The sequence below is a fragment of the Juglans regia genome, chromosome 11 (genome assembly GCF_001411555.2).
Source record: "Juglans regia cultivar Chandler chromosome 11, Walnut 2.0, whole genome shotgun sequence".
NCBI classification, from domain to species: domain Eukaryota; kingdom Viridiplantae; phylum Streptophyta; class Magnoliopsida; order Fagales; family Juglandaceae; genus Juglans; species Juglans regia.
This window is the reverse complement of record NC_049911.1, coordinates 33,463,887-33,488,119: the sequence shown is the minus strand read 5'-3', so window position 1 is coordinate 33,488,119 and position 24,233 is coordinate 33,463,887. Positions and strand designations below refer to the sequence as shown.

Here is a 24,233-nt window from a genome sequence, read left to right as displayed (position 1 = left end):
TCTGTCGGGACAAAGCGAAATCGCAACAAAATTCTCAACTCCTGGCCCTCGTGCGCAACTTGTTCCGCTCATGGCCTTCATGCATAACTTGTTTCCCATGTGGCACGCTCCACACCCTAATGAGTATGTCGGCTACACGCATTGCACTAGTAAATTTTCTTCTTCAAGATAATTTAGATTTGCCCCACCTCATCTCAAATTCATTGATGTGTGGTCTCCATGCACCACCACAAGTGCGCATCAAGAAAGTTGGCCCGCCGCAATCCAGTCTATCTAATGCCAGTCTTCCTATTATATTTTTCGTTTTCCATGCCCAATGATCTCGAGGAAATAAATATGGATCTCTCCAATAAACATCTTAAGATAACAAACCGCAGTGCACTTTTTACTTCCATCACCTTTAGCGGTTGTTCCACAATTCTCATGACTATGCTAATTGTAAAAAATCGTCTTTTAAGATGGTACCCTTTTTGTAAGGCATGGGTGAAACCAAGTATTTGATTCTAACACTTGAAATTTTTTTTTTCTTCATTTTAATGTTGTAGTTGTTGTAATGGGGTATTTATTGGGAATCTCACCCCCTCCTCAAGTATCTAGTTTTTCATCTGAATGATAATTTGTTTGTTTAGAAAAAAAAAAATTGCATGTCAACGATTTAACCCAATAAATATATTGACTTAATATAATAATTTTGTATCGGAGTACATGTTTCCCAAACAGCCCCCTAACCACAAATTAACCAACGGTTTGGTTAAGCAGTTTTTTTTTTTTTTTTAAAGAGCTGAGGTCACATGTCTAATAGTAACCTATTCTCAATTTTATTAACAAAACTCTTATTTGTGGCGGAGAAATATCATAAAACATAATCCCTGAGAACATAATGATAAAACCCTCATGTATCAAAAAATTCCTAGAAAAAATCCAACAAAACACCCCCTGAAACCAATAAATCATCAATATCTAAGATAAGGAATGACAAGTTTGTCCATACAAATAATTTCCAGAATAGGGCCTTTAATGGAAGTATCGTCACCAAAATTTGAATTGACCCTTGCTTCCCCTACTTAGCTAAAAAATCAACCACCATAATAGCTTTTTTAAAAATATGGCGAAAACGTTTGGTTATGCAGTTCAGATAAGATGTTTTGTTAAAAGTTGAATAAAATATTATTAGAATAAAGTATTGTTAATATAATTTTTATTTTAAAATTTTAAAAAATTGAATTGTTTATTATATTTTATGTAGAAATTTATAAAAGTCACAATGATAAAATGAGATTATTTTGTATATAAAAAATTAAGCTAGGCCAAACTCGTCATTTGCTGCAAGCCAACGGCTTGGATTTATTATAGAATCGCAGCCGACTTGGACCGTCGATAGGATCAACTATCTCAAGCGACCTCCAAAAACCCTAATTCTCAATCCTATATCAAGCTGCCTCTCTAGCTCGGTCAAGCTTCTCTGAGCGGCGAAACCTTCCAGCACTCCCAAAGACCTCAAGTGGCGGCGATCCAAAAGTAACTCTCATTCCACTCCCACGTCTCCTGCGTTTCTTTTATTGCGATAGTGCTGTTTGAATTTTGGAATCGCTCCTCCTGCTTTCCGAATAAAATCTGTTTTTGAAAGCTAGAAGTGGGCTTTCAGTTGGTTATACAAAATTACTCTTAAGGGTTTGTGTACTATCATTGCTACATGCGAGTTCTTTTCTTTTCATTCAGATGGATGCTTTGATCTTACGAAAATCATATCTGGTTATATATAAAGAAAATATGTGTTTAGTTATCTGAGCACCCAAACTGGTCCTTTATGTGAAATGAAGTCACGGCCCTCGGGGATCTTAGTTTGTTGTTTATGAGAGAAATGACAGACCCTTGAAGGGTTTGTGCTGGTTAATAGAAAGCAATGCATGTTAGTTTCTTTGGAAGGTAATTCATTGAGAATATTTCCCGGAGATGCTTGTCTCTCTGTTTTCTGGATTGTGCTTAGGAATGGAAACTTGTGGTTTGTGGGAGAATTTTCTCTCAAAACAAACAGGGTTGTGGTAAATATTTTTGTACTAGCATTGTAGCTTGTTATGAAGTTAAAGCTCTCGAGTGTTTTAGCTCATCACAAATTGGTGCGGTCTCTTTTTGGCTACAGAAAGATGGGTGAAGAGGAAGTCAAGGGAGGACCGGTGGTTCCGGAGTCGGTATTGAAGAAGCAGAAAAGGAATGAGGAATGGGCTCTGGCAAAGAAGCAGGAGCTCGAAGCTGCGAAGAAAAAAAGAGTTGAAAGCCGTAAGCTGATTTTTTGCAGAGCTAAACTCTATGCAAAGGAGTATGATGAGCAGGTGAAGACACAGTAATCATAAGTGCTTGATAGGTCATTCAATATGTCTGTTGTGGTGTTATGTTTTGCTGAAATGGTTCTACAAATATTTTTCATCAGCAAAAAGAGCTTATTCGATTGAAGCGTGAGGCAAAACTTAAGGGAGGGTTTTATGTTGACCCACAAGCTAAGCTCTTGTTCATTATCAGGATCCGTGGGTATGTCATCTACAGTCCTGCAATTCTTGTTGTTGATACCAGAATGTTGATTCTAATTATTGTAAATTGTGAAACCTCAGGATCAATGCGATGCACCCAAAGACCAGGAAGATTTTGCAGCTTCTGCGTTTGAGACAGGTAACACTGCAATTCAAATTATTATTAGGTTTTTTTTTTTTTTTGTTCTGTCAGAAATTTCAGTATATGGAATGTATTTAAAAGAGTAATTATGTAGCATTGCTATAGCCTCCAGGTGTGGCAATACGCGACACGACTCGTTAACCCAGCACGAAATTAGCGGATTTAAGTTTAATGTTAACGATTTCAGGTCAAAGCTAGTTGATTCGTTAATACGCGATTCATTAACGGGTCACTAATGGGTGAACCTGCTTAGCCAATTTAGACCCATTAAATTTTTTACTCAAAATTACATTTATATCATTTTTAACTTTGATGTGAAATTATGTTAATAAGATCAAATAGATTATTTGGGTCAATTCAACCCATTTTCATAAACGGATTGACGGGTTGAAATGTGTCGTGTCGATATATTTTTAATTAATTCATAACGGATCAAAACATGTTGTGTCAAACCATTATTTTAATGGGCTGTGTTAGGGTTTGAAAATTTGACCTGTTAAGCTTAACGGGTTGTGTTCGGGTTGACTCATCGTAAAATATACATAATTTGGCACGACACGAACACAACCCATTAATACGATTTTCCACCCCTAGGCTTCACAATAATTAGCCCCTTATTATGTTAAGCTTTTAAATAGGATGGCAAGAATCAGATTTTGTGCTTTGAGGGACCTAGGCTAAATGGGGAGTGTAGACCAATATTGTTTTTCGGTCTTTAAACTCCATAGTTAGGTGTGATTTGGATAGTGAGATAAGATAAGATAGTTTTAGATAATATTTGAATAAACAATTATTATTGTTTTGAGATTTTAAAAAGTTGAATTGTTTATTATATTTTGTGTGAATTTAGAAAAGTTGTAATGATGAAATGAGATGAAACACTTTTACTATTCAAACAGGGCCTTAGTGTTTTGGTGCAATGCATTATGATCTTTTTTGGGATGTTAAGCAATGCTATCCACATTTGAGGATGCATGTATTAGGAGTATGACGTTGATGGCTTTTTGGCATTTTTATATTCACTTTTCATATTGGATGGAATTTCCTCCCTCCTTTTTGTTGTCCCTTCTTTGATATTTGTTGTTTTAAACAAATAAAAATTAGTCATATCGAATTACACAGACCTTTTATGGTTGTAGATATTCAATGGTGTCTTTCTGAAAGTAAACAAGGCAACGATGAATATGCTGCACAGAGTTGAGCCTTATGTGACCTACGGGTATCCAGTTGTATTCCTTCCCTTTTGTTTTTGTTTGTAGGACATCAGTGCCCATCTTATAATACTCAAATGTCTTGTTAATAGAAGGATATGATTTCAGGTATCCGAATTTGAAGAGTGTCAAAGAATTGATTTACAAAAGGGGATATGGAAAACTCAACAAGCAGAGAATTGCTTTGACTGATAATTCCATCGTTGACCAGGTTTGTGGCCATTATGATTGGAGGAAATAAATATGTTTGTTACACCATGTTTACACCTTACTCGCAATAACAGGCTTTGGGTAAGCAAGGAATCATTTGCACGGAAGATCTTATCCATGAGATTATGACGGTTGGACCCCACTTCAAGGAGGCAAACAATTTCCTATGGCCATTCAAGCTTAAGGCACCCCTGGGTGGTTTGAAGAAGAAGAGAAATCACTATGTTGAAGGAGGTGATGCCGGAAACCGTGAAGATTACATCAATGAGCTCATCCGGAGGATGAATTAGGTCCATGCAGCAGGATACTATCCTCTCAAAATTTTGAGGTTCTACCTACTTATAAAAAAATTGAGTTTCTTGCTGCCATGTTTTTTGTTCAACGAATTTATCAGACTTAAGTTCCCTATCTTTAGCCAACCAGACAGGATTGTGTCCGCAAAGTTACATTACAGTTTGTTAGTTTTGACATGCATGGTATTCGGGGTTTAATTTCTATTAATAATTTACATTGGTTTCCTCTATATATATTTGGTTTGCATATTTTTAGCAGTGATTTTGGCACCCATTCCCAACTCTCCACAGTTAATAATAAAGTAATTTTTTTAAAAATCTAGAGAGTTGGAGTGCTGCTACTGAAATTGACTGAAAAATATTTTCTTTAATTCTAAAGGATACAAAGATTCTTTATAATACAGTAATTATTTATTAAAAATACAGAAATTTAAAATTTCTATGGAATATTTGTATACATGATCTAGGCTTCCGTTATGTCTTCTTGAATCAATTTCTGTCTTGTAGTTCTACTTTTATAAATATTCTAATTTGGGATGTTTTAAAAATATAAAACTAAAATAAATCGATGACTCAGTAAGAAATTCATTGTAATGTAAACATACTTAGTATTAGATTTTTTTATAAAATATTTCATGTCAAAAACTTAAAATCATGATTGGTCATACGCATGCTATAACATGCATGATTTATATTGGCTTATATGACTTATCTTATTTATTATACTGGCCTATACACTTAACTATATGTGCAAAGTTATGCACTTGCTCCACATCTATCGGCCTCAAGGGGAGCTACTAATAGTATTATAGATACTATAGTGGATTACGCTTAGATCCATGGCTTGTACGTCCACCATAAATTATATTGGTACCATGTATCTGAATGACTATTTGATTAATTGTTAAGAGTTTATCTTATACTTGATCTTATGAAAGCTTATGTGTCTTATGCAACGTGAGATGCATAATACATGCATAACTATAATATGCGGAATAAAACATGATGAATGACGTGCTTACAAATGTTATGACATGCGTGATACATAAATATTGGCTTCTAAAAAACTGGTTTTAATAATAATATCTATAACTAGTTAACATATGTTAATGATAATTTATGATCAAATTACTTACCTCATAGCGTTAATCAAATATTTTCGGCATGAAATCGATCACGTGAACTCGAAGAAGAGAGAACGTGAGGGATGTGAGAGGAATAAGACAGTCAGCTATTTGCGTGATGAATTTGGGACATGCACGGTATTAGACTGGGTATTTTGGGTTCGGTTGTTGCACTTATGGAGGTTTATAGTTTTTTTTCAAATAACACATTGAAGAGAGATATTTATAGAGAGATTTGGAAGATGATGCTGACGAGTTTGAGTTGGACTTAGTTAATACATGTAAGGACACTAATCTATTGAACACTCAGTCGTGATCATCTAAAATTAGAGTTTGAATTTAAAAATATGATCTAGTAGTTAATTCAATGTAGGATTGTCAGTAAGTAAGATTGTGTAGGCCCATAAGGGACTTTAATTAGTGATTTTAAATTGAAATAAATTTTTAATAACTGATCTTTAAATATTCTAAAATGAGTATAACTCGTTCAATAAATAATAAATAAGATTTAATCTAGTTATTAAGGTTAATTAAAACTTCTAATCAATTTCAATAATTTATCACTTGTAAGAGCATTAGCATTGACTTCATCAAAAGTCTAGCCAAATGTAAAATTTGATGAATTTCATCAAAATAGGGCGGTATTGGATTAGTCAAATGGATAAATGTGAAACTTTGAGCTACATTAAATCTATAGGTTTCTTCAAATTTGAAGGTCTACTATTAGTTCATCAAATCTATTTTTTATTCACTTTTAATCTCCAAAGGTCTTTATTATTCACGTTTAATCTCCAACCGTCTTGTAATAATAATGTAAGAATCAAATTAAATTATTAATCAACATATGATTAGTGTAATTGTAAAATATGAAAAAAAATAAAAATATTTTTATTAAAAAAATAATATTATATAATTATTTTAATGAATTCAATGACTAATTCAATGTGGAGTTATGGTTAGGAAAGTTTTGGATTTATAGAAATTATGTACTTTTCATCAAACTTTAGAGATAATTTTGATGAAGACAATGTCAATGCTCTAACCTTATTTAATATGACCCATTAAATATAATTTAAGTTTACTAAAAATTATCAATATTTTAATTTTAAAATTATAGGACGGAGTGATTACACCCCTTGTTTAATTGAATGTATTAGACTCGGACATGAAAATGAGAGCAAGACACCATTGTTTCTATCAAAGAGTGGACATGCGCATGTTTTTACCATCATGTGTGGTGTTCAAGTTTATAATATCATCCATTTATATTACTTCATCTAAACTTTTGCGACGCTGAATCCCGTTTATTCTTCTCATAGACAAGAATGAAACTACGCAACTCAGTCGGAGTATGAAAAAAGGGAAAAGATGTCTGGGATCCCCAACCTTTTTTACTCTCTTCTAGAGGAAAATATGTCCCCAACCGAATTTGTGGCCAAACATTATGGTCCACTCACGAATATAAAAGGTTCTTGAACTACCAGAAATCATCATGCAACTTCGGGAGTTTATTATTTGATTAAAATAGAAAACATTTTCCAAATAATAAAAAATAAAAGAGTGAGAAAAGAAAATCGTTTCAGGCCAAATATTTGAAACGAAATGACATCACCTCAATAAAGGCAACATCATGAACTTCTCAAACACATTGAAACTCGTTTCGATAGGAAAGTTTTTCGTCACTATCTTATTTTATTTTATTATTATAATATTTTAAAATTTTTATAAAAAATATAAAAAATAATTTTATTTTTTTAAAGTTTAAAATAATAAAAAATATTGTAATTAATTTTTAATTTTTACCTAAAACTATTTCACCTTATTTTATTATCCAAACCGCACCTGAAACAGCTCAGATATCAACATCTTAAGTATAGTTTAACACTTCCTTTCAGCAATATTTCGTGAACACGTAATCAAGAAGATGAGGGGATAAGAACTTTCTGGATTGAACAGAACTAATTTAGATCCAATTTATCTCGTATTTGGATAGAGAACACGGCCTAACGCGAATCCGATTGGGTCCGTTCCCGAACGAAACAGAACACCTCCTGAAATGGCTAGAAAGATCCATCTTTGGAATCATTGCGCATTGCCGGCGGCAGTGCTATGAATGATGGAAGCATTGTTAGGTGTGAAAAGCATGTGATTGCAGTGTAAATAATGAATTACCATTAGGTGTAAAAGCATGTGGTACATTGCATTGGAGCTTTACAATAAACATGTAGGACTTTGGCATTTAGAATTTTTTAAAAAGTGTTAAGAACCCATTAGATAAAACGCATTTTTAAAAATTGACTTGTAAGAAAATGGTATTTAGAAGCTTGTAAACTATCAATCAATTTCATATTTAGTCGATGTGAGATCTTAACAACCACCATACTCTGTAATTGACATCCACAGCGGTCCTAGTGCTCACATGGGCAAACTGTATGCTATGTCTTTTCTGACCCCAAATGAACACTGCTATGCCGACATCACCTCCGTTGCCACACGATTACAACCGTCGCAATATAGTCTTAGACATTGGGTGACTCTGATACCATTTATTATGAATTCACTAGGTAGAACTTAACCTTAAAAATTAATTTACAAGAGAAGAATTTCTAGGGGCTTATAAAGTATCAACCAATCTCATACTTAGTCGATGTAAGATCGTAATAGAAAGACTACCTAAAAAAACGAAACGAGATTAAAAAAAATAGAGAGATTTTCACATACAAGATATTATTATATTCTCCTTATTATTGGCTCCAAAATACTATGGGATTAGGATCGCTGTGTCGATCCCAACTTTCTCCTCTTTTCTAGAACAATTGTGGGGATTACCAAAAAGAATAGAGTTTGGAAGTACTCTCTCTATCCGAATGTGTAGGCATGGTCTGTTTGAAATATATGGTTTTTATGAATCTCCTTTATAAAAGAGGGTGAGACACCTTCAAGGATGTGAACGTGGGAGATCTCCTTATTAACAGAATCGTAGTATGCCTATGCAGACTGGCCCAAAGACATCCCCAATTTACTTAAATTCAGATATTCCCTTATTTCCTTTGAACCAAATGATTGAATATTAGTTGGGAACGAGAATAGAAAGATATGAGATTGGGCAAGTTGGGTATCACTATATCTATCGAGAATTTTTGAAGAATTATCTCGATCAGTGCATTTTTTTTTTATGTATTTTTTTAATTCCTTCAATATTTAAAAAAATTACAATATTATTAAAAAAAATATTTCTTTAATTATTAAATAAATAAATAAATCCTTTGGAACCTTTAATCGGGACATCATTTTCCGACTGGGCATAGGTGTTGGGAATCTGGTAAAGGTGTTCAGCGAGGGAGGTTAATGGGGGCCATGATACAACAGCCTAGGCCCCATGATCTGGAATCTTGAATTTTATTCAAGGTTACCCATCAAATCACTCCATTAATATTGTTTTTTCAATCTCTCTCTCTCCTTCAATAATCAACGAAGGTAATTTAGCCATAAAAAAATGGTATTTTTAGTTAATTTATATTTGTTTATTTTCTTTTAATAGCATTGCAATAAAGAGAAATGGTACATCCGCGACACTTTGTACAGAGTTTTTTTTTTTTTAATTTTTATTACTTAATGTTAAAGAAATATTTTTTAATAATTTAATAATTTTTTTATTTTTAAAAATATTTAAAAAAAACTTAAAAGATATTTGAAAAACAAATTACACAATTAAGTATAAAAAATGGGTAGAAAATTTGTCTTGGTTTATTTTCAAAATATCGCAAGCAAAACTTCCCTTATTTTTAAAAAGAAAAAATACCAATTAGAAAAATGATAGTATGCTTTTCATTTTTGTTGATTCGACCGTTAATATATTTAATTTTTTTAAATTTAATAATTAAATAAATGATTATTAATGTATTAATATAAATATAAATTCTCAACTCCTAGCCCTCATGCGCAACTAGTTCCGCGCATGGCCTTCATGCACAACTTGTTTCCCATGTGGCGCGCTCCACACCCTGATGAGTATGTAGGCTACACGCATCGCACTATTAAATTGTCTTTTTCGAGATAATTTAGATTTGCCCCACCTCATCTCGAATTCACTAACGCATGGTCTCCACGTGTGCATCACAAGTGCGCATGAAGAAAGTTGGCCCGCCGCAATCCAGTCCATCCAATGCCAGTCTTTATACTATATTTTTCATTTTCCCTAATCGATGATTTTGAGGAAATAAATATGGATCTCTCCAATAAACATCTAAAAATAACAAACCACAATGCACTTTTAACTTTTATCGCCTTTAGCGGTTGCTCCACAGTTCTCATAACTATGCTAACTATAAAAAATCGCCATTTAAGATGGTACCATTTTTGTAGGGCATGGGTGAAACCAAATATTTAGTTCTAACACCCGATTTTTTTGTTTCTTCACTTTAATGTCATGGTTGTTGTAATGGGGTATTTATTGGGAAATCTCACCCCCTCTTCAAGTATCTCGCTTTTCATCTGAATGATAATTTGTTTGCTTAGAAAAAATATTACATGTCAACGATTTAACACAATAAATATATTGACTTAATATAATAATTTTGTAACGGAGTACATGTTTCCCAAATAGCCCCCTAACCACAATTAACCAACGGTTTGGTTAAGCAGTTTTTTTTTTTTTTTTTTAAGAGCTGATGTTACATGTACAATAGTGACATTTTCTCAATTTTATTAACAAAATCCTTATTTATGACAGAGAAATACCATGAAACATAACCCCTGAGAACATAATGATAAAACACTCAGGTATAAAAAAATTCCTAGAAAAAAATCCAACAAAACACCCCCTGAAACTAATAAATCATTAATGTCTAAGATAAGGGATGTCAAGTTTGTCCATATGAATAATTATCTGAATAGGGCCTTGAATGGAAATATTGTCACCAAAATTTGAATTGACCCCTTGCTTCCCCTACTTAGCTAAAAAATCAGCCACCATATTAGATTCTCTAAAAATATGGCGAAAACGTTTGGTTATACAATTCAGATGAGATGTTTTGTTGAAAGTTGAATAAAATATTATTAGAATAAAATATTATTAATATAATTTTTATTTTAAAATTTTAAAAAGTTGAATTGTTTATTATATTTTATCTAGAAATTTATGAAAATTATAATGATGAAATGAGATGATTTTGTGTATCGAAAATTAAGCTAGGCCAAACTCCTCATTTGCTGCAAGCCAACGGTTTGGATTTATTATAGAATCGTAGCCGACTTGGACCGTCGATAGGATCAACTATCTCAAGCGACCTCCAAAAACCCTAATTCTCAATCTTATGTCAAGCTGCCTCTCTCGCTCGGTCAAGCTTCTCTGAGCGGCGAAACCTACCAGCACTCCCAAAGACCTCAAGCGGCGGCGATCCAAAAGTAACTCTCATTCCACTCTCACGTCTCCTGCGTTTCTTTTATTGCGATAGTGCTGTTTGAATTTTGGAATCGCTCCTCCTGCTTTCCGAATAAAATCTGTTTTTGAAAGCTAGAAATGGGCTTTCAGTTGGTTATACAAAATTACTCTTAAGGGTTTGTGTACTGTCATTGCTACATGCGAGTTATTTTCTTTTCATTCAGATGGATGCTTTGATCTAACAAAATTCATATCTGGTTATATATAAAGAAAATATGTGTCTAGTTATCTGAGCACCCAAACTGGTCCTTAATGTGAAATGAAGTCACGGTCCTCGGGGATCTTAGTTTGTTGTTTATGAGAGAAATGACAGACCCTTGAAGGGTTTGTGCTGTTTAATAGAAAGCAATGCATGTTAGTTTCTTTGGAAGGTAATTCATTGAGAATATTTCCCGGAGATGCTTGTCTCTCTGTTTTCTGGATTGTGCTTAGGAATGGAAACTTGTGGTTTGTGTGAGAATTTTCTCTCAAAACAAACGGGGTTGTGGTAAATATTTTTGTACTAGCATTGTAGCTTGTTATGAAGTTAAAGCTCTCGAGTGTTTTAGCTCATCACAAATTGGTGTGGTCTCTTTTTGGCTACAGAAAGATGGGTGAAGAGGAAGTCAAGGGAGGACCGGTGGTTCCGGAGTCGGTATTGAAGAAGCAGAAAAGGAATGAGGAATGGGCTCTGGCAAAGAAGCAGGAGCTCGAAGCTGCAAAGAAAAAAAGAGTTGAAAGTCGTAAGCTGATTTTTTGCAGAGCTAAACTCTATGCAAAGGAGTATGATGAGCAGGTGAAGACATAGTAATCATAAGTGCTTGATAGGTCATTCAATATGTCTGTTGTGGTGTTATGTTTTGCTGAAATGGTTCTACAAATATTTTTCATCAGCAAAAAGAGCTTATTCGATTGAAGCGTGAGGCAAAACTTAAGGGAGGGTTTTATGTTGACCCACAAGCTAAGCTCTTGTTCATTATCAGGATCCGTGGGTATGTCATCTACAGTCCTGCAATTCTTGTTGTTGATACCAGAATGTTGATTCTAATTATTGTAAATTGTGAAACCTCAGTATCAATGCGATGCACCCAAAGACCAGGAAGATTTTGCAGCTTCTGCGTTTGAGACAGGTAACACTGCAATTCAAATTATTACTAGGTTGTTTTTTTTTTGTTCTGTCAGAAATTTCAGTATATGGAATGTATTTAAAAGAGTAATTATGTAGCATTGCTATAGCCCCCAGGGGTGGCAATATGTGACACGACCTATTAACCCAGCACCAGCACGGCATGAAATCAGCGGGTTTAAGTTTAATGTTAATGATTTTGGGTCAAAGCTAGTTGATTCGTTAATACGCGATTTATTAACGGGTCACTAATGGGTCAACCTGCCTAGCCAATTTAGACCCATTAAATTTTTTACTCAAAATTACATTTATATCATTTTTAACTTTGATGTGAAATTATGTTAATCAGATCAAATAGATTATTTGGGTCAATTCAACCCATTTTCATAAACGGATTGATGGTTCGAAACGTGTTGTGTCAATATATTTTTAATTAATTCATAACGGGTCAAAACATGTCATGTCAACCCGTTATTTTAATGGGTTGTGCTAGGGTTTGAAAATTTGACCTGTTAAGCTTAACGGGTTTTGTTCGAGTTGATTCATCGTATAATATACATAATTTGGCACGACATGAACACAATCCATTAATACGATTTTCCACCCCTAGGCTTCACAATAATTAGCCCCTTATTATGTTAAGCTTTTAAATAGGATGGCAAGAATCAGATTTTGTGCTTTGAGCCTAGGCTAAATGGGGAGTGTAGACCAATATTGTTTTTCGGTCTTTAAACTCCATAGTTAGGTGTGGTTTGGATAGTGAGATGAGATAAGATAGTTTTAGATAAAATTTGAATAAAATATTATTATTGTTTTGAGATTTGAAAAAATTGAATTGTTTATTATATTTTGTGTGAATTTGGAAAAGTTGTAATGATGAAATGAGATGAAACACTTTTACTATCCAAACAGGGCCTTAGTGTTTTGGTGCAATGCATTATGATCTTTTTTGGGATGTTAAGCAATGCTATCCACATTTGAGGATGCATGTATTAGGAGTTTGCCTTTGATGGCTTTTTGGCATTTTTATATTCACTTTTCATATTGGTTGGAATCTCCTCTCTCCTTTTTGTTGTCCCTTCTCTAATATTTGTTGTTTTAAACAAATAAAAATTAGTCATATTGAATTACACAGACCTTTTATGGTTGTAGATATTCAATGGTGTCTTTCTGAAAGTAAACAAGGCAACGATGAATATGCTGCACAGAGTTGAGCCTTATGTGACCTACGGGTATGCATTTGTATTCCTAACCTTTTGTTTTTGTTTGTAGGACATCAGTGCCCATCTTATAATACTCAAATGTCTTGTTAATAGAAGGATATGATTTCAGGTATCCGAATTTGAAGAGTGTCAAAGAATTGATTTACAAAAGGGGATATGGAAAACTCAACAAGCAGAGAATTGCTTTGACTGATAATTCCATCGTTGAACAGGTTTGTAGCCATTATGATTGGAGGAAATAAATATGTATGTTACACCATGTTTACACCTTACTCACAATAACAGGCTTTGGGTAAGCAAGGAATCATTTGCACGGAAGATCTTATCCATGAGATTATGACGGTTGGACCCCACTTCAAGGAGGCAAACAATTTCCTATGGCCATTCAAGCTTAAGGCACCCTTGGGTGGTTTGAAGAAGAAGAGAAATCATTATGTTGAAGGAGGTGATGCCGGAAACCGTGAAGATTACATCAATGAGCTCATCCGGAGGATGAATTAGGTCCATGCAGCAGCAGATTATCCTCTCCAAATTTTGAGGTTCTACCTACTTATAACAAAATTGAGTTTCTTGCTGCCATGTTTTTTGTTCAACGAATTTATCAGACTTAAGTTCCCTATCTTTAGCCAACCAGACAGGATTGTGTTCGCAAAGTTACATTACAGTTTGTTAGTTTTGACATGCATGGTATTCGGGGTTTAATTTCTATTAATAATTTACATTGGTTTCCTCTATATATATTTGGTTTGCATATATTTAGCAGTGATTTTGGCACCCATTCCCAGCTCCCCACAGTTAATAATAAAGTAATTTTTTTAAAAATCTGGAGAGTTGGAGTGTACTATTGAAATTGAAAATTGACTGCAAAATATTTTCTTTGATTCTAAAGGATACAAAGATTCTTTATAATACAGAAATTTAAAATTTCTATGGAATATTTGTATAAATGATCTAGGCTACCGTTATGTCTTCTTGAATTAAGTTGTCTTGTGGTTATACTTTCATAAATATTCTAACTTGGGGTGTTTTAAAAACATAAAACTAAAATGAATCGATGACTCGATAAGAAACTCATCGTAACGTAAACATACTTAATATTAGATTTTTTTTATAAAATATTTCATGCCAAAAACTTAAAATCATGACTGGTCATACACATGCTATGACATGCATGATTTATATTGGTTTATATGGCCTATCTTATTTATTATATTGTCCTATACATTTAACTCTATGTGTAAAGTTGTGCACCTGCTCTACGTCCCTCGGCCTTAAGGGGAGCTATTAATAGTATTATAGATACTATGGTGGACCACGCTTAGATTTGTAGCTTGTACGTCCACCATAAATCGCATTAGTACTATGCATCTGAATGACTATTTGATTAAGTGTTAAGAGTTTATCTTATACTTGATCTTATAAAAGCTTATGTGTCTTATATAACGTGAGATGCATAATACATCCATAACTATAATATGCGGAATAAAACATGATGAATGACGTGCTTGCAAATATTATGACATGCGTGGTACATAAACATTGGCTTTTAAAGAACTGGTTTTAATAATAATATATATAACTAGTTAACGTATGTTAATGATAATTTATGATCAAATTACTTATCTCGCAGCGTTAATCAAATATTTTCGGCATGAAATTGATCACGTGAACTCGAAGAAGAGAGAAAACGTGAGGAATGTGAGAGGAATAAGACAGTCGGTTATTTGCGTGATGAATTTGGGACGTGCATGGTATTAGATTGGGTATTTTGGGTTCGGTTGTTGCACTTATAGAGGTTTATGGTTTTTTTCAAATAACATAAGGAATAGAGATATTTATAGAGAGATTTGGAAGATGGTGCCGACGAGTTTGAGTTGGACTTAGTTAATACATGTAATGACACTAATCTACTGAACACTCAGTCGTGATCATCTAAAAATAGAGTTTGAATTTAAAAATATGATCTAGTAGTTAATTCAATGTATGATTGTCAATAACTGAGACTGTGTAGGCACATAAGGGACTTTAATCAGTAATGATTTTAAATCGAAATAAATTTCTAATAACCGATATTTAAATTCTAAAATGAGTATAACTCGTTCAATAAATAATAAATAAGATTTAATCTAGTTATTAAGGTTAATTAAAATTTCTAATCAATTTCAATAATTTATCGCTTGTAGGCTTATTCAATATGACCCATTAAATATACTTTAAGTCTACTAAAAATTATCAATATTTTAATTTTAAAATTATAGGACGGAGTGATTACACCCCTTGTTTAATTGAATGTATCAGACTCGGACATGAAAATGAGAGCAAGACACCATTGTTTCTATCAAAGAGTGGACATGCGCATGTTTTTACCATCATGTGTGGTGTTCAAGTTTATAATATCACCCATTTATATTACTTAATCTAAACTTTTGCGACGCTGAATCCCGTTTATTCTTCTCATAGACAAGAACGAAACTACTCAACTCAGTCGGAATATGAAAAAAGGGAAAAGATGTCTGTGATCCCCGACCGAACTTGTGGCCAAACATTATGGTCCACTCACGAATATAAAAGGTTCTTGAACTACCAGAAATCATCATGCAACTTCGGGAGTTTATTATTTGATGAAAATAGAAAACATTTTCCAAATAATAAAAAATAATAAATAATAAAAGAGTGAGAAAAGAAAATCGTTTCAGGCCAAATATTTGAGTTGTGAACATTAATTCCGCAACATACTCCATTTGAAACGAAATGACATCACTTCAATAAAGGCAACATCATGAACTTCTCAAACACATTGAAGCCCGTTTCGATAGGAAAGTTTTTCGTCTCTATCTTATTTGATTTTATTATTATAATATTTTTAAATTTTTATAAAAAATATAAAAAATAATTTAATTTTTTTAAATCTCAAAATAATAAATAATATTTTATTTAATTTTTAATTTTTATCTAAAACTATTTCATCTTATTTTATTATCCAAACCGCAACTGAGACAGTTCAGACACCAACATCTTAAGTATGGTTTAACACTTCCTTTCAGCAATATTTCGTGAACACGTAATCAAGAAGATAAGGTGATAAGAACTTCCTGGATAGAATAGAACTAATTTAGATCCAATTTATCTCGTATTTGGATAGAGAACACGACCTAACGCGAATCCGATTGAGTCCGTTCCCAAACGAAACAGAACACCTCCTGAAATGGCTAGAAAGATCCATCTTTGGAATCATTGCGAATTGCCAACGGCAGTGCTATGAATGATGGAAGCATTGTTAGGTGTGAAAAGCATGTGATTGCAGTGTAAATAATGAATTACCATTAGGTGTAAAAGCATGTGGTACATTGCATTGGAGCTTTACAATAAACATGTAGGACTTTGGCATTTAGAATTTTTTAAAAAGTGTTAAAGAACTCATTAGATAGAAAGCATTTTTAAAAATTAGAAGCTTATAAATTACAAATTAATCTCATATTTAGTCGATATGGGATTGTAACAACCACCACGTTCCGTAGCTGACATCCACAGCGGTCCTAGTGCTCACACGGGCAAACTGTATGCTATGTCTTTTCTGACTCCAGATGAACACTGCTATGCTGACATCACTCCCGTTGCCGCACGATTGCAACCGTCGCAATATAGTCTTAGACATTGGATAACTCTGATACCATTTATTATGAATTCACTAGGTAGAACTTACTCTTAAAAATTGATTTATAATGAAAGGGTGTATAGAGGCTTATAAGCCACCAACCAATCTGATACTTAGTCGATGTAAGATCGTAATAGAAAGACTACCTAAAGAAACGAAACGAGATTAAAAAAAAATAGAGGGATTTTCACATACAAGATATTATTATATTCTCCTTATTATTGGCTCCAAAATACTATGGGATTAGGATCGCTGTGTGATCCCAAATTTCTCCTCTTTTCCAGAATAATTGTGGGGATTACCAAAAAGAATAGAGTTTGGAGGTACTCTCTCTATCCGAATGTGTAGGCATGGTCTATTTGAAATATATGGTTTTTATGAATCTCCTTTATAAAAGAAGGCGAGACACCTTCAAGGATGTGAACGGGGAGATCTCCTTATTATTAACAGAATCATAGTGCATTTTTTTTTTATGTATTTTTTTAATTCCTTCAATATTTTAAAAAATTACAATATTATTAAAAAAAATATTTCTTTAATTATTAAATAAATCCGTTGGAACCTTTAATCGGGACATCATTTTCCGACTGGGCAAAGGTGTTCGGCGAGGGAGGTTAATGGGGGCCATGATACAACAGCCTAGGCCCCATGATCTGGAATCTTGAATTTTATTCAAGGTTACCCATCAAATCACTCCATTAATATTGTTTTTTCAATCTCTCTCTCTCCTTCAATAATCAACGAAGGTAATTTAGCCATAAAAAAATAGTATTTTTAGTTAATTTATATTTGTTTATTTTCTTTTAATAGCATTGCAATAAAGAGAAATGGTACTTCCGCGACACTTTGTACCGAGTTTTTTTTTTTTAATTTTTAAAATTCTATTACTTAATGTTAAAGAAGTATTTTTTAATAATTTTGTAATTTTGTAATTTTTAAAAATTTTAAAGATATTTGAAAAACAAATTACACAATTAAGTAGAAAAAATGGGTACAAAATTTGTCTTGGTTTATTTTCAAAATATCGCAAGCAAAACCTCCCTTATTTTTAAAAAGAAAAAATACCAATTAGAAAAATGATAGTATGCTTTTCATTTTTGTGTTAATATATTTAATTTTTCTTAATTTAATAATTATAATTAAATAAATGATTATTAATGTATTAATATTTTTTATTTTTTACAAATATTTAAAAAATATAAAAAATAATAATAATAAAAAGTAAAATTTAGCGTAGGACGCCTGCAGTCTTCTGGCTGCACCCCAGCAGAACTCAATGATCTATTAATCGCCGGTCATCTCCGACTTTAGTAAGGACAGCTCCCAACATTTGACATTTGGCCTTCATGCATACAACTAAAAAATGAAAAGAGCAGAAGAGACAGACAAGAAATAAAACCAATCTTTGAATCTCTCATCTTTCTTGGAAAATCCGGTTTAATTTCAAACGAAAAATTCTGGTATTTTCAGAAATCCAACACCAAAAACAGGGGCATCTTCATCTACAATTCATGAAGGTACGATATATTAGAGCATCCAATGGCACTGAAACCCTAATCCATTCAAGAAAATCTGCTAAAAAACAAATCATAAATATACAAAAAACCATGTTTCCTCGAGCGAGTGAAGCATCGACAGACTCATCCTCAGCAGCAAAAGTAGCTCTTCTTCTGGGTTTTGGCGCTAGCTATATAGTTATTTAGGTTCCGGAACTAGCTAGTAATACAGAGTTCCAAGCGCCTGGAACACAGAGTACAGATATATTTCCTCTTGACCTTGAAACATATGGGGAGGAAACAGAACTTCCACTGTCTCTCGACGTCCAAGGCCTGCACTTTACCTGCACAGTGAGGACATGATCCAGGAGCTTGCTGCCTGCCCAACTCCCTCTCTTCCTCGTCGGCGCACACGAACAGAAACCACATTCCCTTCTCGCTTTTACTTTCTTTCACTGTCGACTCAACACTCTTTGACCAACCTTAGATAGTAGATGGGGCAGCCTTTGATTTTCTTGCTTGGATCTGAGATTTATAATAAATTGGATTGAGGCTAGGAAAGTGAAGCCTGTGTCAAGAAACTATTTATAGAGTAGGCGTGTTTACTTGAAAAGAGTATTCCAGCACAAAGTTCTAGATTTTTCTTTCAATTTCAAAGTAAAATTCTAGAAAAAAATAAAAATTAGCCTACCCAGTAAAAAAAAAAAAATTGTCGTTTAGAGTACACATTATTTATTCATGTAAAACGTATTATTATTCTAAAATATTTTTAATTTGTCGTGTTAAATATATTTATAAAAATAGATAATGATAGATTCATTATTATCTATTTATTATTTTTTTAATTTTTTAATTACTCATTTCATTACTATTCACAATTCATTTCAGCTCATCTTAACTCATCTCAAATCATCTTCATCTTCGAATCTAAACGTTAATATCCTTTAATTTAATGTAATTTTATAGAAAAGTATAAATATATTATAATAATATGTAGGGCCAGAGAAAAAGTGGATTCCAATAAAAGTAGGGGACATAGAAAAAGGCTGTGTGGGACATCAACGGATGATGCTTTTTGTTCTGTACATGTTGCAGATATTTGGATGCAGTTGCCTCCTACCTAGGCGTTAAAGAGTGGAGAGAGAGAGTGTGAAAACGACTAAGCCTCAATTTGATTGAAAATTCATTTCATTTATTTTTTTTAAATTTTATATAAAATATAATAAATAATTTAATTTTAAAATTTTAAAATAATATTTAATTCAACTAATCTAAAATTATCTCAACTTAAAAACATAAACAGTATAAATAAATAAATAAATAATATTAAGAATGATGCTTTTACACGGCACGTTAAAAGCATCACAACAAAGAAAGGTTGACGCCATCGCTGCTTAGCCCCAATTTAACGCGGCAACGCCCGCCCCCAGTAAAATCACGACGGCCACGTCGGCGTCTGGCCCCACCGAATCTGGATTATACATCTCTCTTTTTTTTTTAAATTTAATTCAATATTTTTTTTTTTCTGTTTTACATATAGAGATAGATTTCATCCTTTGACATGTTTATTTTTATTTATGAGATGAGTTGTGATAAAAATTAAATATTAAATAAAATATTATTATATTATATTTTTTATATTATTATCATTTTAAGATTTTAAAAAATTAAATTATTTATTTTATTTTATATAAAAGTTTAAAAAAATTATAATTATTAGATGATATGAGATGAAATAAGATGTGTCATAAAAATAAACAAGTCAAGCTAGACTAATTCAAAGTGTGTTGTGAAAATCAAAGTGTTGTCAATTGATACAAAGTACCTCCACTAATTCAAGAATTATTAAAAAAGAAAATATATTTACAACTATAAATTGTGTAATCGTCGCGTAATCGTTTTGAAAAATAAAATAAAATAAAATATAGAACCCACATGAAAAAATTAATTAATTTTTTAATAATATACATAACTATTTTTCAAAACGATTACACGGCGTTTACACACCTCACAATTGTATATATAATTACTCAAACTTTGAATATATTATAAATTATGTTTTTACAGGTTTAAACTTAAATTTAAACATCGTTTGGTTGTTGTGTGTGTTTGATTGTGTTCGGAAAATTTTGTTTGATTTTAATATTATTTTAGTTATAAATGCATTGACAAGTTAGGTTACCTTTATTCATTATAATTATCAATGTTGATTTTGTTCGTTGTGCTTATAAGATACAAGAACGTGTTACATGAGTCAAAATAGTTAGTCGGATCAATCCAACTAATTTTTATTGAAAACATCAAATTAAGTAGAAACGAGTTAGGGCGGATGACCCCTTTCGGATATGTGGCGGGAGGATTGGTCTCCGACCATCCACTCACCCATGGTCATGGGGCTTAATGGAAAGTGAGAACGACAATGGTGATGAATTGCGCCGATTGCAACAACGAATAAGTGAGAAATCAACAATAGCAGAGAATTAGGAAGAAGTTAGAATTTTGATGAATTGAGATGGGATGAATTTTCAATCAAAATCAAAGCTAATTCATGTTAGAATTTATGTGTTTGACTTAATTAATAGGATGACATATATTGTGATTTTGTTCACAAATATGGGAACAAATATTTATTCAAGTTGTAGTTTGAACTTAAGGTCATTAGACTTACTTTGTATCTATTTTAGACCACAAAAAAAAAAAAAAACTTGGGAGAATCTTTATCCATGCATCCTTAAAACAAGCACAATTTTTATGAATTATTATCACTAATGAAATGGTTTCTTTCACATGTTGTTTTTTATTTGTTTACTGCCTCCGCAGTGGCAGAGACCAGCAAACATTGCAAACCATTTTTATCAAATCGGAAGAAGAGTATTTCAAAACAAGCCATCTTGTTAAGAAGCTCAGTTCACGCCGAAAGAAACTCGGAATCCCTACTTCCCTAGAGTTTTAGGATGGAGACCGGTAGAAAAGATGGATTTTCGAGCATTTATAATTATTTGAATAATTATTTTAATAAATATCGTGAAATCCACGGGAAGGAACATACATGTCTTGCAGTGCGGACGGAGACATACTTATATTGCAACGTAAGCGCTGACGCGGATTTTGGAAATTCTACGGTCATTTTTATCATTTTATTTTAATATTTTAATATATATTTAAATAAAATTATAAAAATAATAAATTACATATTAGTAATATGAAAGTGTACGGCGTAAGATTCTTTTATAATATTTCTCCCTACAAATTTGCCTATCGCAGCCGTTGAAAAATAATTCAAAGGACAAAGTCGAAGAAGTAATAAAAATGTCTTTATGATCTTTATCTTCTCAGGATGAAAATCTTGACATATAAATACCATATATTATATTCCTCCACGCATTAAAGTGAACGGCGTAACATTTTTTCCTTGACAAAATGATTTGCAATTTCTTTTAAAAATTATATTTTCTAATCAAGAGTCTTTTTCCTTTCTTCTTCAACAACAGTCGCGAGGTTACATTGGAAGAGCCAAACACCAAACATGATTTCAACCCAACGACAATGCTAGAAAGATGCGTTTAAAAAGGCAGGCTCAATTGAAGATTTGAGTCCATGTTCATAGAAAATAAAAAATGAGGTGGAGAAGAGAGATTAATGAAGATAGAATTTGAGGATTATATACATCTTTATTATTTTTAATTATGATTTTATACACATCATTGATTCCTATTTATAAAAAAATTATATGAAGATAATAATATATGGTAAAAAGTAATGCTATTATACTCCTTAATTTATAATACTCACTTTATATTTTGATGTGACACGTGACTTATTAAAATTTTTAAAAATATATATTCAAAATAAAATAATGTCTAAAAACAAAAAAAAAAATTCCTTAAACTACGCCTATCTTTTTAATTTTTGTTACCTTTGTTCAAGAGAAGCACTCAAACTATTATGATCCCGTTTAATTATAAAAATAGTTTTATCTTATCTTATCATTCTAAATTTTTAAAATTTTTATATAAAATATAATAAATAATTTAATTTTTTAAAATTTTAAAATAATAATATTATTAAAAAAATAATATTATAATAATATTTTATTTTATTTTTATTTTTAATCTAAATTTATCTTATCTCATGTTAATACCCAAACCGACCTGTATATTATATTTATTTCTTCGGTTTCACGTTTTGTTAGACGATTTTGATTGCGTCAAAAAGGGAAGGGAATATTCGGTAATTCAGAAGTCAAGACTATTGCCAAGTCTTGAACAGGCAGCCGCACGTGAAAATCATGTTAATTGCACGCTTTTGACCGCTTGAAAAAAAAAAAGAAAAGAAAAGAAAAAGAAAAGCATGATGCCCCCCTCTCCCCAATTTCTTTTACCTGAATTCGCATCAAGGGTAATACCACACCCATCGAGAAAGATCATCCAAAACTTCTACGGATGGTGTAATTTTTTTTCCTAAACACTTTTTAAATATATTAAAACATTAAAAAACCATTAACTTATTAAAAAAATACTAACTATTAAGTTAAAAAAAGCACAATCTATAATTTTTTTCAATACCCACTCTCGATGGCAGTAGGGGTGTAAATTCAAACCGAAAAATTGAAAAATCAGACTGGACCGGACCAGTTTTACCGGTTTTGAACCGGTCCGGTCCGGAACCGGTTTTTAAAATGTAAAAACCGGCCGGTTCTGATCCTGAGAGTTTTTGGACCGGACCGGTTCATTAAAAAAAATAAAAAATAATATTTTTATATATAAGTTTTATACAAAATATTTTATATATATTAAATATTAATATATATAAGTTTTATATATAATGTATAATTATAAATTTTTATGTGAAATTTTATATATAACATATATATTCATATATGAAATAATTTCTTATTATAATTTATAAATTATTACATAAAATGTTAATACTAAATCACTAAAAGTTTATAACTAATACTAATATATAACTTATAACTATACCAATAGTCTAATATTAATACTATTATATAGTCTAATATATTAATAAAAGTATAAAACAGTTTTTTTTAAATCAATTTTTTTTTATAAACAAATTTTTAATGACAAATTGTGAAATTTACATTTTAAAAAAAACCGGAAAAACCGGACCGGACCGGACCGGAAACCGGTAAAACTGGAAGTACCGGTTTAGGAGGGTAACCGGTGCGTAATCGGTTTTGAAAAATACAAAACCGGTACATACCGGTTCGGTCCTAGATTTTATCCAAAACCGGACCGGACCGGACCGGTTACACCCCTAGATGGGAGTAACATCATTCTTTACATCATTAAAATCAATCAAAGCTTGTTTTCCACACATCAGTATGCAAATATTATTGTTTGCGGAACCCTTTTTAGAAGTTGGTGTTTGGTTTATAACAAAAATTTTATGTACAGTCATTTTTGTATATTTTATTAATGTGATTGATTGTATCATTTTTTTTAATATATAATAATTATTTTTACAAATCACATCAATAAAATATATAAAAAATATACAAAAATAACTGTATGTAACATAACTCAGATTCTAAATTAATGAATGAGTTTAATTTATATCCCTTTTACAATCCTGTTATAGATTGATAGCTAGTGTTTTTATTGTCACCGGATGATCAATAACAAAATTCTGACTAATTCTGGTGCACATATAAAACAAAATCCGGGTGGTTCCCGTGAGTGCACAAGATTGATGTCATTTTTAAAGTATGATTATAAAATAAAAAGAATACTGTAATAAGATTCTGCCTCTACGTCTACCGTTACTATGTCACGTGTTTCATGGA

At 32.0% G+C, this 24,233-nt stretch overlaps 3 protein-coding genes across 4 annotated transcripts; 2 read left to right on the top strand and 1 right to left on the bottom strand.

The window, feature by feature from the left end:
* The first annotated feature begins 1,394 nt into the window (after positions 1-1,394).
* Positions 1,395-4,615, top strand: LOC109019974 (60S ribosomal protein L7-2-like). Of its 2 annotated transcripts, none has more exons than XM_019002358.2 (7): positions 1,395-1,518; positions 2,141-2,330; positions 2,429-2,526; positions 2,607-2,664; positions 3,807-3,886; positions 3,987-4,089; positions 4,163-4,615. In XM_019002358.2, the coding sequence occupies exons 2-7, from the start codon at positions 2,145-2,147 to the stop codon at positions 4,376-4,378; spliced, it is 741 nt and encodes a 246-aa protein (XP_018857903.1). In that variant the 5' UTR covers positions 1,395-1,518; positions 2,141-2,144; the 3' UTR covers positions 4,379-4,615. The 2 variants fall into 2 exon arrangements, with proteins under 2 accessions (XP_018857903.1, XP_018857904.1); XM_019002359.2 differs by having other exon boundaries at positions 1,466-1,671; positions 4,163-4,613.
* Positions 4,616-10,654: 6,039 nt separating this feature from the next.
* Positions 10,655-14,029, top strand: LOC109021767 (60S ribosomal protein L7-2). The gene is made up of 7 exons (XM_035682985.1): positions 10,655-10,911; positions 11,534-11,723; positions 11,822-11,919; positions 12,000-12,057; positions 13,206-13,285; positions 13,386-13,488; positions 13,562-14,029. The coding sequence occupies exons 2-7, from the start codon at positions 11,538-11,540 to the stop codon at positions 13,775-13,777; spliced, it is 741 nt and encodes a 246-aa protein (XP_035538878.1). The 5' UTR covers positions 10,655-10,911; positions 11,534-11,537; the 3' UTR covers positions 13,778-14,029.
* Positions 14,030-18,540: 4,511 nt separating this feature from the next.
* LOC108979655 lies at positions 18,541-18,976 on the bottom strand. Its single transcript, XM_035682984.1, has one exon. The coding sequence runs from the start codon at positions 18,854-18,856 to the stop codon at positions 18,644-18,646; it is 213 nt and encodes a 70-aa protein (XP_035538877.1). The 5' UTR covers positions 18,857-18,976; the 3' UTR covers positions 18,541-18,643.
* Positions 18,977-24,233: the final 5,257 nt, after the last annotated feature.

What these genes read in the sequence shown, in the direction of transcription:
- LOC109019974 (XM_019002358.2), top strand. Translation starts at nt 2,145, where the DNA reads ATGGGTGAAGAGGAAGTCAAGGGAGGACCGGTGGTTCCGGAGTCGGTA. An exon ending in CAAAGGAGTATGATGAGCAG is followed by an intron (nt 2,331 to 2,428) that starts GTGAAGACACAG and finishes ATTTTTCATCAG; the next exon opens with CAAAAAGAGCTTATTCGATT. An exon ending in GAGCCTTATGTGACCTACGG is followed by an intron (nt 3,887 to 3,986) that starts GTATCCAGTTGT and finishes ATATGATTTCAG; the next exon opens with GTATCCGAATTTGAAGAGTG.
- LOC109021767 (XM_035682985.1), top strand. Translation starts at nt 11,538, where the DNA reads ATGGGTGAAGAGGAAGTCAAGGGAGGACCGGTGGTTCCGGAGTCGGTA. An exon ending in AGCTTCTGCGTTTGAGACAG is followed by an intron (nt 12,058 to 13,205) that starts GTAACACTGCAA and finishes TTATGGTTGTAG; the next exon opens with ATATTCAATGGTGTCTTTCT. An exon ending in GAGCCTTATGTGACCTACGG is followed by an intron (nt 13,286 to 13,385) that starts GTATGCATTTGT and finishes ATATGATTTCAG; the next exon opens with GTATCCGAATTTGAAGAGTG.
- LOC108979655 (XM_035682984.1), bottom strand. Translation starts at nt 18,856, where the DNA reads ATGTGGTTTCTGTTCGTGTGCGCCGACGAGGAAGAGAGGGAGTTGGGC.